Source organism: Branchiostoma floridae, chromosome 15 (assembly GCF_000003815.2).
Source record: "Branchiostoma floridae strain S238N-H82 chromosome 15, Bfl_VNyyK, whole genome shotgun sequence".
In the NCBI taxonomy this organism is placed as follows: Eukaryota; Metazoa; Chordata; class Leptocardii; order Amphioxiformes; family Branchiostomatidae; genus Branchiostoma; species Branchiostoma floridae.
The window spans coordinates 4,219,441-4,237,556 of record NC_049993.1 but is presented as its reverse complement, the minus strand read 5'-3'; the positions used below and the strand labels follow the sequence as shown (position 1 = coordinate 4,237,556).

General features: G+C 41.3%; 2 protein-coding genes across 3 annotated transcripts in view; one reads left to right on the top strand and one right to left on the bottom strand.

Annotated features, from left to right (window-relative positions):
- Positions 1–18,116, bottom strand: part of LOC118431760 (probable dimethyladenosine transferase) — a 56,635-nt gene that overhangs the window by 18,475 nt on the left and 20,044 nt on the right. The window lies entirely within an intron of this gene.
- The window catches only part of LOC118431759 (angiopoietin-4-like), a 20,840-nt gene continuing 9,103 nt past the window's right edge, over positions 6,380–18,116 (top strand). The window contains exons 1-2 of one of the 2 annotated variants that reach the window (XM_035843062.1): positions 6,380–6,737; positions 10,160–10,975. In XM_035843062.1, the coding sequence (XP_035698955.1) occupies positions 10,381–10,975 (595 nt within the window). In that variant the 5' untranslated portion in view covers positions 6,380–6,737; positions 10,160–10,380. Of the gene's footprint in view, positions 6,743–10,159; positions 10,976–18,116 lie in introns of both variants that reach the window. The other variant, XM_035843063.1, reaches the window with a different exon arrangement.

The following is an 18,116-nucleotide window of genomic DNA, read 5'->3' as shown; positions in this document are numbered from 1 at the left end:
GGAACTTATATTCACGCCACCACTATATATATATACAAAGACATAGACATAACTTAACTTAGCGAAATACAAAATTAAGAAAGATATAAATAATACTAACATCAAGTAAAAAATAAAATGAAAAAACTCAAAATCTGAAAATGATGTTTGGCGGCGTTGCCATCTAATTGGATGCTATTTAACTTAGCTTAGTCTGTGAGCAAAATTTGCCCTTCAAAATGCATAAAATGGCATTTCAGAGGGTCAGGATTTCACAAGATTCCCGGGGGAGCATGCCCCCGGACGCCCTAGGATTGTCGCGCCTCCGCTTTCGGTGCTACAAGTGCTGAAAATTACGTCACATGAGAAATTTGCTGTCGCCGCCTTTGGCCAGCAAGACGTCTTTAGAAGTTAAGTTTTAATCTTATTGATGGAATTATCAGTTTTGTTTAGATCTCATCTTCACATGCTCTGCCGTTGGCGGAGTTCAGCCAAAAGACAATAAATGTTGGCATAATGCATGATGAAATTTCGTAATTTAGCGTAGAGCGTAATAAAGTGTCCATAATTTAGCGTATTACGTAGCCGGCCCTCCCGAATTTAGCGTAGAGCGTTGTCGGTACCCCCCCTTGGGGGCCCTCTCTAAAGGCTGGAAGGGCATGGAGTCTCTACATTCTTTAGAACTTCTGGAGTAAAGTTCTACTTGATGTCTTGATGTCTTTGTAAGAATCTGACAGTAATAATCTCCAAGCAGATGTTGGGATGGATGATCATGACTATCACATTGTTCTCTTACTGATCTTTTCTTACAAATTTGATGTTGTTATTGTTGTTGTTGTTGTCCTTGTTTAATGTCTCTTATTTCATTGCCTCTTGGTGCTAGCCAGAGTACCATCCTCCGTAGTGATAGCAAAAGTATTGAGCCAGTGGTCAATTTGGAGGATGGTACTCAGGCTATCTTGGTGCTGGGTAACACGTGGAAAAAGTGACAATCTTTCAAACATCTGCTCGGACATTACATTAAAAGGGTAGCAGCACACTATCATCCCCCTCCCCATGCACACTGATACAGTAGCAAACAGGGCTGACCCATGACTAACTTGAGGCCTCCATGGAGCAGACAAGGAGTCAGCCAGGAGTCCAGGAAATGGACAGATTGGGCACAAAGCACAAGGAGGAAATAGGAGGAAGAGAGGTTGATGAACCCTTCCCCATGGCTGTGTATATAACCTGGTCAATGCCCTCTTTACTCTTGGGTAGAGCATAGAGTGACAACAGCTTCAGTAACAACAGCTTAAATGAGTGCATGTTCATAGTGTCTTGAGTGGAGTAAGTGCTGGATATGTTTCTTAGGACACGCAAAATTGATTTCTTACAATGATGGTTAACAGATTGGAGATTGTCCCCTTCCTCACTTATAAAAAAACTATGGCACAATCATCATGTTCTGGACTAAGTTTAAAAGCCACCTGAACATGCACATAACATAGCTTTAAATAGATGATCTCCCTGGGATGGTAAGTAATGATTGACAAAAAGATACCATAATGTGGACTCCGAGGCATGATCTTTTAGTTATGGTACGTACATCCAGTAGGGAGTTAAATGTTACTGTTTACCATTCCCCAGGTTCTGAAATGGGAGTAATGAAGCACCCACATCACTATGGTAACCAGCTCAGAAGCTGATGTCATCAGCCACCTCAGGAGGTGCAATAATCATTATAATGGACAAATCATTCAGTCTGAAGTCTATTAATAGCCCATACAAGTGTACTTAGTATGTGGGAGGTCTGTTTTGTGTAGCTCTACAGTGCCAGCCTCCAGGACAAAGGAGGAAGGAACTCAGCAAGGACGAATTGGATTGATTCCTGGAAACATATGAGTCCTTATCTCAAACATTCCTACCTTATTCATAAACATGGCAATAAGTATGGTCATCAATGTGACCTACACAATATTCAATATGTGTAGCAGTATATGGTTCAATCATACATTGCAATATACGTGTAATAAGATGGGTTCAATTGTACAGAAAAGGAAAATTTAAGTCACTTCAAAAAGGAAATCTGATGTATAATTGAGAAGAAAGACCATCAAGGTCAAGTTTATATCTGTTATTGTCTAATTAATAAACAGTATATATTTTATAAAGGTCTGAGACATACAGGTGGAATCATCTAACTTCAAAGTGGACTGTACCAACATGGAAGCCAAGAGGAGAGGGATTTGCCTACCTTCTAATATATAGAAACCCAGGAGAGATCACTATGGCCTTATAAGGTTTATCTGTGGAAATGTCCACATAAGGAGAAACACTATTGCATGAAAACTGCACAAGCCATTGCGTATATATAAGAGGCAAGTGACTTTATTATACAATTGAATCCCAACACTGCTCAGAAAAAAATCAAATTTTGTTTATAATTGGCAGTACAATATTTCAAACTTCGAAAACCCATGAAGATACATGTAAGGCAACAAATGTACATGAGGCTACATCTTGCAAAAAAGTTCTCAAATACCTTAGCTTAATTCCCACAAGATGATCCCCCAAAGGCTTCCCACCAACATCCACAGCTTGAAGCTAATCCTAGATTATCTCCCTGTAATCATCAGGAAGTGAGCAGTCCCAGCTGTGTGGGGATCTCCAGGATGGGGCTACTTGGAAACGGTGGGGGAGCTCAAAAGCTTCAGCCTCAGGGCATCCATGGACATTGAACTGATGGAAACCTTCTAAAGCCTGCCTCTGGGGATCGTTTAGCCTGGATACCATACCCCAACCTCAAAAATATCTTTTGTGTCCCTGCACGATAGATACTTGAGATCGGGCTGGGGTTTGGTAACCAGGCTAGGGATCGTTGGTCAACCTTCTGGGTAGTTTCTCTCAAAAGTCTAATCGAGATCCAGCCTTAGGCAGATTTACACATCCAGTAGTATAAAGGTAAGGATTAGAGTCAGGGCTTAGGCTGAGGTAGATTTTAGCATAATTAATGTAGCAACAGGCAGAGGTACAGAAACCGTAAATGCAGAAACTTGTTCATGATGAAACAACCAGAGGGGCGAGTAGAACAGAAAGAAACAACATCCCGACTCCCGGGATTCGAACCCGCGCCGAACCCGGGCAGCCGGATCACAAATCACGACTGCTATCGCTGTCGCCACAAAAGCACTAGTGCCCTTGGGCAAGGACGATAGGCAGTATTTAAACACAACTGTTACACTACTCCCCCTTTTCTTCAAGATTCGTCCTCAAATCTCCGAGTTCGACATCCCTGTGTGGCACATCCGCTAGCCTGTTACTCACAGGGTCGGCATGGGAACCAGTGAAACAACCAGAGGGGCGAGTAGAACAGAAAGAAACAACATCCCGACTCCCGGGATTCGAACCCGCGCCGAACCCGGGCAGCCGGATCACAAATCACGACTGCTATCGCTGTCGCCACAAAAGCACTAGTGCCCTTGGGCAAGGACGATAGGCAGTATTTAAACACCACTGTTACAATGAGATGGTGCTACTGGGAACTCAAAACCCACCGCAAACACCCAATTTTAATCCACTTCCATGAAATTAAATCCCTGTGAACTTAAATGCATTTTACAGTATTCAGGACTAGATTTGGCAGGCTACATATGTCTTCAAATTGGGAGCTTAGCAAATTAAGGCCTGGATGCACATTGTCAAGTCAAAATGAACTCTCTCCCTCAATGGAAGAAGACTTCTGCCCTTCACCCATCACCCATAAGTCACTCTTTGCAGGATTACTTCACAGTTTAACCATGGGCGGTAGGCCAATGAGTTTTTGTTGAGTAACAGGAACCCTACCGCGCGCGCTGTCAGCCGCGGTAACATGAGTGCGCCGTTTACCGCCTATCCGGAAGTACCTCGTCAGATGCTCCCGTCATCCTTAGCGCGAGCATTTCCCGTCATCCTTTGCGCCGCCTTCCCCCTAAGTTTAAATTCGCCGCGCTCACAATCGGCTACGCCGATTGGTCGGCTTCGCCGACCTTCGGGTGCAGAAACTCCAACGCTGATTGGTCGGCTTCGCCGACTTCCCCGACCTTCGGGTAATCCCCAGTACTTTCCAACCCGGCAACTCGGCACAGAACGATAGTGTACGGGCGAATCAACAAGAATTCCTTGGCCTAGCGCCTATGGTTTAACATTAGACAGTCAAGACTCAACTCAGAGTCCAGAGCAGGGTTGTAGCCAGCCTGAAATCATTTTCAGTTCCCTCGATTTTGGATGGGAATCCTATCGAGCACCGAAGTCATGGCGTGGTGTTGCGCGTCATTTCTAGGGGGTCTGGGTCCCAGAAAATTTTGAAACCTAGACCCTCTGAAATACTATTTCCTGCATTTTGAGGCAAATTTTGCTTGTAGAGTAAGCTGTTCAATGGCATCTGTTTGGGTATAGAAGAACACATGGGTTTCAGTTTATCTTATATCTTTACATATCAATTTTTGTCTGTCCCAGAGGACGGAATGGGGAAAACTTTTTTCAGTCCCCAGCTGCAAAATTCCTTCAAAGGACTGAAGGACAGGTGCTGGCTACAACCCTGGTCCAGAGGAAAAGATTTACAGCCTCATATCACATGTGCAATGAGGAAACTCTTCCTGCATGCCTGCCTGGGGTATTTATTTAGTGTTAATCCACTGGGAGGAGAACTGATTTCTCGCTCCAGTTACAAACTGCCAAAGATGTAACTATAAAAAGATAAATGTCTCTACATCTCTTACTGGTGCATCCACATTTCAAGTCTTCAAAGTTTGTTGAATACCTGCTCTATCTTCTCACTTTGGAAATTTCTTGTTGCATATGACAGACATTTCTATACGTATAAAGTTGTGAGTCTCAATAGAGAACAGTATAAGAAAAAAGGAGAGAAAAACATCACTCCATGTGGGGTATTGCAAAAATTTTTCTCAAGTTACTTGCCAGTGGACATTGAGTAATTCTATGCCTGAAAAACAAGATGAGAGGGCTTACAAGTTGGATGTCTATCTGGGGCAATAATATGCACCTGTCCTTTTGCTACTGTCCCACTTTGAGTGGCCATAATTTAAACCAGACGGACAGGAATATTTGAGGCCATGAGCAGACTCAGAGGTTGCTTGGTCCCCTGCCAGACTGGTGGGCTGATTTAGATGACCAGCCCACAGGACTAATTGCCTGTCCATCTCACTCCAGACAGACAGCAAGAGATGGGACTGATTTGTTTGAAGCAGTGTCTGCTTATACATGTCCAGTCTCCACATCTTAATCCTAGAAACTCATCCTGTATTGTATAAACTGTGTATTCACACAAACCAAAACTCTGACAACTTTTCCAGAGACAAAAGTGCCAGTTGTGCAATAGTGGTCTAATGTACCAAGGAGGTTCCTCTTTTCAACCTCCTTGGATGTACCAGCTCTGGTGATTGTAATATTCAATTGTTCATATCCACAAGCAGTGTTTGGTATAAATGCCCTTCTTTCATCCTGGCGAAATGATATACAGATTATATCATGCACAAATGAAATCTAACCAATGTTAGTTAATAGATAAATCAATGTTACATGTAGAAATGTCCAGACCTTCAACTAAGAAAAGTGACATATGTGTATGGTTCAACCCTTTATTGGACACCATATCAATCAACTAGTGCAATCAGCTATAGCTTTACACTGTTGTCTAGAGACTGGTTTAATCACATTTTATACATGAAACGACCCTGTCACACTGAAGCTAGGTTACAAGATATATACCCTACAGTGAAAGGTGGGGAAGGATGCCATTACCAAGATCAGCACCTGATGAAAGACCTCATAGAACATAACTAATGTGGATTCGTTATTAAAACTGTCAGCATACTGAAAATGTTGAGGGAGAGACCACCATTGCCTGTGGAGGGGTGAAAAATGCTCCAGGGATGTACACAATACAATAATGCCCAAGATTCATATCAAAGGCTACATATATACTACACTACAGCTGGGGAGAAATTGGCAATTTCAAATCATTGTTATTGATGCAAGGTCATATATTCCCAAAGAAGAAAAATATTTCCATTGCCATTTCCAATGGACTGTTCCAGCAGCCTTTTTTTGTGAAAACGAGGGACAGTACATTATAAATATATGTTAACACTGGTGATCAGATGACCTTTAATGACCCTGCCTTGTTTGTAATATAATAGAAAAATGACAGTGTAGGTGCCGAGGGATAGTAAACTTTGATGGGAAGAGCCTGAGTTTTTATTTAAATCTACCCCAAACTTTGTTGATCCTTGCCCACCTGGTAAGGTGAGAGGGATCATACATTATGGCTCCAATAAGGAGGCACCTGCACCCCCATACAAAAGACTACTGTTCAGTCCCCATGTTTACAGTACCTGCCAGGCCCTATAATAACATCCATATGTCAGAGGAAGCCCCTGTCAGTAGTGTGTGTGCTGTGAGCAGAGTTGGACCACTTCTCTGTGGGCTGTGTGGAGCACCTGTCTTACCACAAAAACAGCAGGCACTACACGCACAGGGGCACTTTTATACTGAGCACAGGGAGAACTACAGGCACAGGGGCACTTTTATACTGAGCACAGGGAGCACTACAGGCACAGGGGCACTTTTATACAGAGCACAGGGAGTGTGGCTGCCACAGAACCAAGGCTGTCTGGATTTAGGACCTTGAACAACTGTGGCAAGGAACTTCATGCCTGGAGCAGAACCTAGCAGAGATAAGCAACTTTGCTGAGACTGAGGGCTCTTTCATTCAGAAGGTAAGGTACAAATCTCCTGTTACTTAAGTTTCTCAGACTAGAGCAAGATTCAGAGATTAAACCTTGGCAAAATGGAAAGTTTAACATTTATAAGGAAAGGAAGTTTCCTTGTAACTATCAACGTAGTACACGTAAACGCAAATATAAAACCAACGTATACGAGAATAAGAACATGTCCTCTTAATTGAGCTGAGACATAGAGTGAACTAAGTATACAAAGTTTTTCAAGGAATTTCTTTGTGTCTGGATGCCATAGCTTTATTTGAAAACAGAGAAGACTGCTCACTTGCAAGTGGCTGGAGCTGAGGGGGATAGAAAATGGGGGAGTTGGAGATGTGGGAGTTCAAAGACTGAGACACAGAGACCAGTGAGGTTCAGTAAAGACCTACATGTAGGAGGAGGGATGATTACCTCAGCCAGAGGTATAACATTGCCTACTTCAGGTCATATAATCAAAAGCATGTAGAAGCAAAGTAATGCATAACTTGGACAGAGCAACCCTAGGCCAAGCTTGAGACGGAGGTTCTACACAGCTTGGGGAGGGTCAAGTCTGGATTACAAGTACTTGTGATGAACTGAGATGGATTTCTTAAAGCGTACTGTTTTGACTGAGCAAAACATGCATCAATCATAAGGTGCTTGCAATTTTACAACACGGGGGAGAATTGTGCAAGTACAGAGTCAATACCTCATGTGTGTGACCTTGTTCATTTGTGTTTGGGAAATCTTGTAACTCCTCAGCTCAATTGACCAAATGCAAACTTGAGCACATTTTTCCATGTTGAGAAAAGGAATGAGCTTGAAAGAAAACATTGACTTGGGACCCAGTACAGAAGAAACATGCAAGCATTTGCTTTAGTGAAAGGAATACTCAACTTGACTGTGTGATATCCTTTTTAAAGAAACAATTTCTTTGAACTGCCATGCCATGTTCTAGGGTTGAAGAGACCTCCTAAGATGCATGCAAATTGAAGTTTAATGACTTAAACTCTGTAGACAAAACTAGACTGTACTGTCTTGAAGCACAACTGGGCCATGGGGTAAACATTTTCTCCAGTCAAGGAAATCACGTGTCACAAACTATATGTAGTGCTACAATGTACAAAAATGTATATCAAGAAGATTTGCCAAATTGAACAAGTCTAAGCCAGGACCTGCCTACATGCACATTGTATATCAAAGGGGTGGATTGAAATGCCAGAAGTCTCATAAGAACCACTTTGTCTATGCTGTAGAGGGGACCAGACCTGTAACAGGAGCTGCTTGAAAAACTTAGCTCTGCAGTTTTACCTGTAGCCTAGAGGTCCCTGTAGGCAGCATGTTTTACTGATGAAAATAAGCCAGTAATTACAGACCAGTTTGCAGATTTCAAAGGGAGAGAGGGAACAGCATCAAGGTCGGACTGGGTTTGATCTTGGCTTGGCACGCAGACTGGGAAAACAAGTTAGCCCAGATTCCTACCTGGCTCAGGAAGTTACAGAGGCAAGAATGGGGGCATGAAATTTGCAATTTCCTATTTACCTCACGGGCCACAAAACAATATTGCGCCATAGAAACCTGCATGCGCCTGTTGCATGCCCCTTCAATGGGAACTTGTGTCCGGGCTGGGCATTGGCTTGCACCTTTAGGCTTGAACATACAGTACATGTAAAACCAAGTTTGTACCAACAGCTAGAATTTCAGCAATATTGCATCAAAATAATGGCCATTGTCCAACCCTTTTGCTTTATGTCAAAAGCAGTGCCAAAATTTTCCTTCTTGGCAGTTTCCAATAAACTAAGTGAAACTGTGCACTAAACCATCTCTACTCAATTTTGTGTAAGCCGCAGGAAAGCTTCTGTAAGCATTAATGTCACCACCTCAGCTTATCACTCTACCACATACCAGCACCAATCTAAGCATATAAGGATACTTTTTGGGTGATAAGAAAAAGAAAAAGATGCAGCTGTTGGCATGAACAAGGCTTAAAAGAGTCTTTCATACAAAGTTCCCAGTTTGCTACATATTTAGACAAATTTCAAATCTCTTGAAATATTTAGGAATGACCCAAAACCTTATAAGAAATTTCATGACTGATTTCCCTCCATTTGTTTCCTTTTTGCGATAATTGACAAGCTGGATCTTTGGTGAAAAAAATATCTACATTTGTATAAACTCAAGTGATGATAGTGTAGTATATTATACAGGGGATATAATAGTATTTGTGGTCCTGTTTTAAATATTGTCAACTTCTGAATACTGTAATTCATGATTTTTTCACTGTACTGTTCACGGTTTTCACTGTGACGACTGTAACGTGAACTTATCATTACAGATAACAAATAATTCACAGACTTTTTTTATGCGCACCTGCTGCTATCGTGAACATTTAGTTCAGAGAACAAGTCAAATTTTCTCAGACCGTGAAAGTTTGGTACCTCGGAGAAGACAAAGTGAACTACAGTATTAAGTAGTGCCCAGTGCTACAGCAGCCTCCCTACAGAATTGAGAATGACGCACATCTTGGTGAGATGAACAGCAGGGCTTTAGGCAAGGCTATAATCTACAGGTCATGGTCGGACAGAGGTTCTTCCTCCTCATTGGCTGTTATAGGAGGAAATGGTGCATGAGTGGACCGACCCCTGACCAGGCTTTAGGGGAACCCTTCTCCTCATTACCTTAATGACATGGTCTCAGGGAAACAGGGGAACAATCATCACCACATGGATGGCTGGCTCAGACAGGAATATATCAGAGATTATCAGTTATTTTCTTCAGTGGAAAACGTGGGTGTGATGTGATGCGTAAGCAGAAGAGAGGAGGAAGGAACTGATTGAGATCAATAACAAACAGGAGGATGTGAGGGAAGTAGCAATCTGCCTCCACCACATTAAAGGTACGCTGACTCAGACCCAGCGTACAGCAACAGAAAGGGGAAGTCAACAAACCAGCCAGGGTTTATTTACTTTGAAAATTTCAGAAACGAGAACCCATTTAGTCTTTAAGATTTAACACAAATTCTATCTATCAATGCATACATGCATCTATCAAGTGAATATCACTATAATAGGAGAGAGCCTTTTAAACGTCTTGGCAAATTGACTTTATGAAAGACATATTTTTTTATTCCTTCCAAAGTTGGGATGTTTCTCATCCCTTTAAAAAACCTTTCCTGCTTTGCATATCATTAACAAGATGTTGAAGATCATCATCATAAAATAGGTTGTTATGTCCTATGAACATAGAATAAAACATCATTCAGGGTAGCAAAATCAATCACAGCTGAGTCACTCACCAAGATCACGGAAAAGATTTTCCTGGTATGACAACCAGATAAATGATTTTGCCCAGCCTGTATCAAACAGTGAGTCAACAGGGCCAGGCTGAGAGTGACTAACCTGCTGTCCACTCAACCACTACTAATTGTTTGTTCACAATTCCAGGACAAGCTCCCCACATGGTGCCAGGGAATTAGTTCTGGCAGGACAAGGGGCTGGACAACAGCAGGGTCTTCCACAGGCAAGTAGGGCAGGCCAACACTGGGTCTCTAACCGCACACCGGGTGGTGAGTCACGACCTCAGAAGAGGAGATTGAAGGGGTAAATCTTGGCGGACTTTTTCATTGTGATAGAAGGTGGCAGTGGCATTGCCTGGACCTGACATCATGCTGGCTGTGTGCAAGGTTGTGGTGCTCTTCAGCAATATTTTATTGTTGGTCGGACAGAACAGTGCTCGGGCACAGAACAGAGTGGATGTACTGAGGGGTCAACAGTGCACCCAGGTCTGTAACACACAGGCTCAGAGTGGTGCCTGCAGCTACACATTTGTGGTGCCCAAAAACGAGAGGGACTCGTCTTGCCAAAGTTCGCCATCCGCCCAGATCCTGACTGAGATGAAGAGAGACGTCAAGAAGACGTCGGACAAGACAAACCGTCTACGGCACCAGTTTAGCCGGTACCGCGAAGACCGACAACTCTGGAGCGCAAACATGCACAAGGACATGGTGAACGCCACAGCTATGATGGAGATCCGTTCACTTGAACAAGACGTAAAAGTGAAAAACCTCGAGATCCAGCTCCTAAACCAGACCCTGGAGCTGGAGCGTCTGAAAGGGAAGAACCGAGAGTTGGAGGAGGTTGTGGTGATGAGCGAGTTTGAGCTGATTCAGCTGAGAGGTGTACGCCAGACAGTCGATCATCTTAACGAGGTTGTCACCACCCTGCAGACCAGGCTTAACGAGGTTTCACAACTCCTCACAGGTAATTAACAACTTCTGCCTCCCTCTGATATGTCTACGTTCAGTGTTTACACTCTCTCCAGCAAACAAAACATACTCGACAAAACATACACGCACCTCCACTTAAGGAAGAAAACGCCTTTCTGTTGTGCTAGCAAAGAAAAACAACACATTCAGACCTGCAGTGCAATTAGTACTTTCAGATAATCATCTTGTCCTGTTGATTTAGTAACTTCAAAGTTGCCCTTCTTCTGTTTCTTCTTAAAAAGCTAACATTTTTGACGCAGGTAAGACAAACAGGACAACTGACCTGTTCCCTGATAACTTAAAAAAGGTTATCTCCTGCTCTACAAGCTGTAGATCTTGTACATTGTATCCTGTTTAGACTGGGACCAATTAAAAGGGTTGAAGTGGGTTTTTTTGAGAATTCGGCCCTCAAAAGATTAGTACACATCCATTACACATTGGTAGAACCCTGTTTCAAAGCTAATGCTTTTGGAGCTGGCCATGAAAAGTTTTATTTCCCAGTGGGGACTAACATGTCTGGAGGAACCATGGGTCACTAGTGTGGCTAGTGGATACACATGTTTCACCTGCATGAAACATGTTTCTGTGCAGCACACATTGTCCTCAGGGAGTCAGGAACATATTGGTCATTCCCTGAAATGCCAAGACACTGGCTCATTGGATGGACCATTAAGGAATAGAGAATAATTCTACTTCTCAACCTGATTGAGAGTCCTATGAAGTTTGTGCTTTATAATGGACTATGTCTTAGAAAGTTGTGTGAGTTAATTACTTTGTCTTTATGTTCCTCGTTTTGAAACGAGCATTCAGAAACTTTCACCAGCCTTTGACACTTTTTTTTTACAATAGACAGACAACTATCTATAATTGAGCATCTCATAAAAAGGGCTTCTTGTCCCTTTTCTTTGTGAATGGAATCCTTTGGTTTCGTTTTTCTTGTGGACAACTAGCCATTGACCTACTCTAATGACTGCACTTAACCTCTTACTTTTCTTCCACATTTTTCTGTAGAGAATTCCAACATTCCACCGCTATCATCCTTACTAACTATTGGCTTTCCAAGGGGGTTAAGAGCCTAATTGTTTGGTGTAGCTTGTAAAGCATGACTGGAGTGCTTGTCCACTGGAGAGGGCAGGGGTACATCAAAAGCGGTACTTATTTTCTTACAGTCTGAGATGCGGCTTAGCCCACGCTTTGTTCTCCCTACCTTACTCCTCGGCGCGCGTGTAGTACAAACAGGGGAATCCACAGGAATGTTTCGGAGCGACCTGTGGGTGTATGGACAGCCTGATCACAGTTCTGCTATAACTACTGTTGACAGGAGTGTTTCCTATCTGTACCACTCCGCTGCCAGCCGGCTTATCGCACACATTACTGCGAGTCCCCCCTCCTTTGATCTATAGGGATGTAATTTCTGCAATTGTCGACATGCCGAAAGAAGTTTGAACAAGCTTGGTCCACTCGGCACAAGTAAGGAAATGACTACTTTCTGTACATACTGACTTAAAGAACCTTAATACAACAGTCAACATTTAAACTTTAAAAACTTTAAACTTTATTAAAATCACCAACATTTTTGTTGACAAACCTGTAAAAAGGTTCCTCTATCATGGCTTCAATGAAATACACATTCAGCTGCATTTTGATATCCAAAGTCAGGTGGTGACTTATCACTATCAGCTTCACAGATTAGATTATCATATCAACATACAGCCCCTGAGTACAGAAATGTCTCTGTATACATTGTGTTAGTTCCCTAACCAGATGGGGATCCTTAAGCTTGCAACTATCTCTTGTGGTTTGATACCTACCACCAGCCATATCCATAAACACATCATAGGACCTTTCATCAAACTGTCTTCCCTGATGGTGTATCTTAAGAATTGAGTCTGCAGTGATTGACATTAACTGCTTCCATGGCTACCTGTCCATCAATATTCTCAAGGGTGCGTCACTGTTCACAGTGTTTATGTTCCCTGGTGTACATGTTTAGATACTTCAAATTGTTAAAAGGACTTTTTGAAAGTTTCATCCTGATCTACCAACCAACCATAGCCTGGTATCCAGCCATAATATAGCTCCCGAGTCTCTTCTCTCCTCTTCACAATTACGAAGAGGAGAGAAGAGACTCGGGAGCTATAATACGGCTGGATACCAGGCTAAACCAACCAATCAACCAAACCGAGTTCTGTACATTGTATGTTTATTCCTTTTCTGTGACTACCGGAACACTCAACAGGCTGTATAATATCCACCCGAATTGTCTTGTATCTTCCCAAAAGGTTAAGAGTTTTCTGCCTTGATTACAATGTAGGTCTAGAAACTGTACAATGTAGTTTACTATGCTTTGTGTCACCACATGTACAGACCTCTAGATGCAAATGTTTTTAGACTAAAGCAATAAGTGTTGTTATTGTTAGTCTTTACTATAAAAGAGAAATGTGGCCAGCCTTTGGCACTCAATAGAAACACAACTTCCTATACATTCCGAAACATTCCCAAACTCCCCTAGAACCTCCACACAGATGTACCCAGCTGGCTCACTCCTGGATAACAGAGAAGCACACCTTTCACTATCGTCTTTACAATTTCTTATAAAGTACAATGAAAAGTGCAAAAAGGATGAACATGTAGCAATACCAAAATATTGTGATAAATATCTGAACATTTCTTACTTCTGGGTAGTGATCTACAGCAAAATCATGATATCCTGTTTCGTACTGTGCACTTTCATGACCTCATTAAGCAATAAGCTGATGATGACACTAATGCCATTTCTTTCTGCCAGGAAGAGAAATATGACCTGACACTTGTCATATCAAAATTTCCAAATAGGAGTCAATTGGCCCCCTCCAGGGCATACTTTGAACAAATTGAAACCAAGCAACAGGTGCATATTTTGTAAAGGAAAAAGAAAACACTGCAATTTGACCAATGACATGAACACGAGGAACAGGTTTATGTCAACTGAAGTGGTGCCAAAAATGTGCTGCTATTTTGGTGGTCATAGATTAATCCAAAGATGAGCCTCTTACATGAGGAAAACACAAATCAGATGGCCAGTGTGAGCTGAACTTGATAGTGGGAGCTGAAACTGGATTAGACGTGACCCTGGTCTGAACCTTCCATCCCCTTTCATCTTCAGTTCTTCTCAGTCAGAATGATTACCACTTGTGCAGGCTATACTCACCATTTTGTGTGCCACAAACCATGATTAAGTGAGTATAATAAGTGGCAATGTATCAATCTATACAATCAATGTCATACATGTATACTACAAGGCCCTAGAATTGTGCGATTGCAAAATTCCCTTCAAGCTTTGGTGCAAATGTAGTGTGCATAATACTGGTGCATATACATTTACTGCCAGCAAACCTAATTTATCTATTAGTATACTACTGTAGGGTAGATGTAAATCTTGAAGTATCTGTGGTTTTATGTTTGTGAACTCTCTACTACAAAATAATCACAATGCAAACAATACAGATTTTCTGTCAACAATGCACTGTATGTGCCCACTGTGAATTTTAAAGCACAAATGCCCCCTGAGCCCTAAGACTTGGAATTATATCATTTTTGAGGGGGCTGGTGTCAGTCTCCAAAACAGTCTGACACCAAGGTTGCCCTTCCCTGTGACCATGCATACTCCAACAGTGTTACAAATATGTCAGCCCAATTGGAAACAGCTGAAAGACAACCTAAGGTTAACACATTGACAGAATGGATAATGGGTTAGAATTCTGAGGCTGTTCTTGATTTTGACTCTCTGGTGTTTCAATATAGTTATCAGAAGGACCATTTTGCTGGCTTTATCAATGTATTGACAAGGCTCCAGCACCAACAAGTTCTATCCCATCATTTCCTCTGATAATGCTGTTGTAAACTGTCCCAATTCCAACCTATTAAATCTTCATCTGACACTTTACTTTATAAGAAACTCAATGTTTGTACAACTACGGCATGAGTGTTGTGTAAAGAATGGAGATTTGATTCCTTTTTCTATCAAAATCTTGATATTGTATGTTAAGTCAAAACATTTAATCTCCTACAATTGTACAATTATGTACCCTTACCCTGTCAGGACAACAGAGCATAAGATAGCCAAAATGCAGTTTTAACTTTTGAGCAACTGGAAATGATTTTGGAAACAGTAAAACAATTATTTTGTACCATTTCCAAAATCATATCCAGTTGCTTGTTTTGAGTAAGTGCTTTTTGACATATCTTATTACCTGGATGTCTAACCTTCATAGAGGTAACAGAGCATAAGCCTGACTCACTCTGATATGACTATATCTTAATCATCAGTACTGAAGACATCACTTTCTTGGGTTGAGTCATCTTTACGCTCAGTGAGGATGACTTCATAAGCTATCATTTGTGAGAAATCCTCTTTTACTTTTGCTTTTTAGATTCTTAAGACAACTTCAATGACCTCATATTGACATGATGTCATTGGCTGACTAACCAAAGGATTGGATACATCACAGTTTATGCTGAAAAGAGTTACATGAACAAAGATGATTCGTATCTGTTCTTATCTATATAAGTAGAGAGTCACTCATGAGTAGTGAGTAGTGATGCTGATTTGTGAATTTCTCAAGTTTTTAATTCTCGTAAAATTACCTATTGATGTTGGTTTGTTGGTAAACGGAAAAAACAAAATACATACATTTCCAGGGCCCCACTGTAAAGCAGTGTGATACACTGAGTTGGGCTACCCTGGCTAAAGAAAACAGAATAAAAACAAAAACAAAAAAACATTTAAGTACAGAAATACCGCAGCCATATAGAGATTGTTGGGTGAAAAATCAGAATAGATATCATACCACAAATTCCAAGAAATTGAGAAGTAAGAAAAATCTCTGTACTCTTTGTCTTAAAATAGATCAGAAAGTGTTTTTGGAGAAGGAAAGAAAGCACACGAAGTACATAAATCTCTTGAAGCAATTGTACAGCTACACTGCCAAAAACCACTGATTTGGCATGACCAGATTTGTTAGTTGTATACAAGTCACAGATGTCTGGCTCACCTTGGCTCACTCCTTTGCAAACTTTGCCAATTTTACTTCTTGTCCTCCACACAGAAAGTTAATACTTCATCAATCAACTTGATAGTTCATAAACTATTTTTCTAATTTTTCTTCCAGAAGACTGAAAAATAAACTACATGTACTATGAAAAGACTTACTAATAGAAAATAGTCTTACTGTCATTCTACATAAAAAGTACAGAGTATACTAATACTGTATAGCACAATGATATATATATATATATACATGTAGTCTTAGCTCACAGCTGTCTCATGTCACCTCAGGTTCAGTGACCTTCCTGTAACTCTAATACTGAGGAAATAAACTGGCCTTTGTGCTAGTAACAGTTTATAGTATAAAGTTCAGGCTGACATGTGGACTTCTGTCAACTCTTACGCTACTGCAGTACAGTAACAAAGGCTGCACTGGTGTTGGGTTTTACAAACATGTAAGATTGAAGATTGGGAGGGATCCAGTGAAAGACACAAAGCTGTGAAAAACATAGATCAAAGTCTGAAAGGTGTCCCTCCCAGCCTTTTAAGATAATACTGGAGCAGTGCCCAAGATAGTCATTGTTTTTCTATACCATCCTATATACCATGATCATCTATGAAACACTGGTTTGGAAAAGCAGCATACATATCTGAAATAGCTTTAGTGTCCAATTTTTTAGTATCCACTTGGTAATTTAAAAGGACAGCGCAATACAGAATTGATGGGTATAAAGAGAGAGAATTGAAAAGAGAGAGTCTTCTTTATTTCAAGATTATACAATATTGTAAATATTTAAGAAAAAACAGATTTCACATTTAAGTTATCATTTTTCAACAACTCTACAATATTTTTTGCCGGTGCATAGCACCGGCTATGAGACGGGAGAAGCGGTTGCATGGATGCATGGATGGATGCATGGATCGGTCACTTTAACCAAATAGCCCTTCTATACGTGCTATTGCATAATCGAGCCAGCGTGGCCGAACGGTCTACAGCACGGTACCTATCTTCCGTAGATCGTAGGTTTGAACCCCACTTGCTAAATTTTTTTTTTTCTTTGTTAGACAATGGAAAGCCCAATTCAGTAATTCGATGTTTAAAAACTCTTTTTTCGTGTGATTTTGTTTAACATCCAGGCTTTTTCCAAAATACGCACCGGCCAGCTTTTTTCAGAAGCTTTCTTGTTTCTGATCAACTCAATGGCACAATATGCACTCTTGCACATTTCTTGTCAAGGCCTACATGGTTGTACATGCAATCTTGCTAGAGGGGTAAGTTGGAAGCCCTGTTGGAGTCAGACGGACATGATAATGTACAGCAGTCCCAGCTGTGAGTGAGTGAGGAGGGAGAGGTGTCATAACAATGTGGTCCTGTAGTGACAGGTGATGACAGGTGGTTCCTTACATAACAAGACAGGGACTGCCTATCTACTGGCAGGCTCATTGGAATGCCCTTATGGTCTCATTGATGAGTTTCCTCTTTCCATAGACTTCTATGTTATAATTTGTGGTTTAAATGGGCGCGTTTATAATGAAGCTACGTGAAATTTCAGCAGATTTTTCATTCTATGTCAAGCACATTTACCCTATATCGTGGGAAAAAATTGCCAACGTAAACTATACGTAGGAACTTTTTTTATAGCAATTACAAACTACGATTAGTCAATCCCCACAAAAGGCACTTTTTCGCTGCTAGTGTACAACCGCAACACTCAGAACCCACGACTGTGTACCTCCGACCTAGCGCGCGGCTGCAAAACTTTACCTGCTAATTTCTTCAGTTACAAATAAGCTTTCACCAATCTAACTTTTGAGATCAGTTCCGCTGGCTAAAAGGGAATTTCTCACCGCTAAAAACATGCCTCCGTGCAGCCGTTCATTTTTGGCTCGGATCTCTTTTAGGGTACCCACTCGCAGAGTAATACATCAATGAGACCTTATGTGGCCAGCTTGTACATAGTCCTGTGCAAATACACCAGATTTGTCACTGACACAAAAAAATGGCAGTCTAGTACATTTATTTCATTGTCTAGTTGATGAACAACGTTTAACATTTTGTCTATATCGGCACAAATTTAGCATTTGAAGTTTTTGTGAATAAACCCTTGAA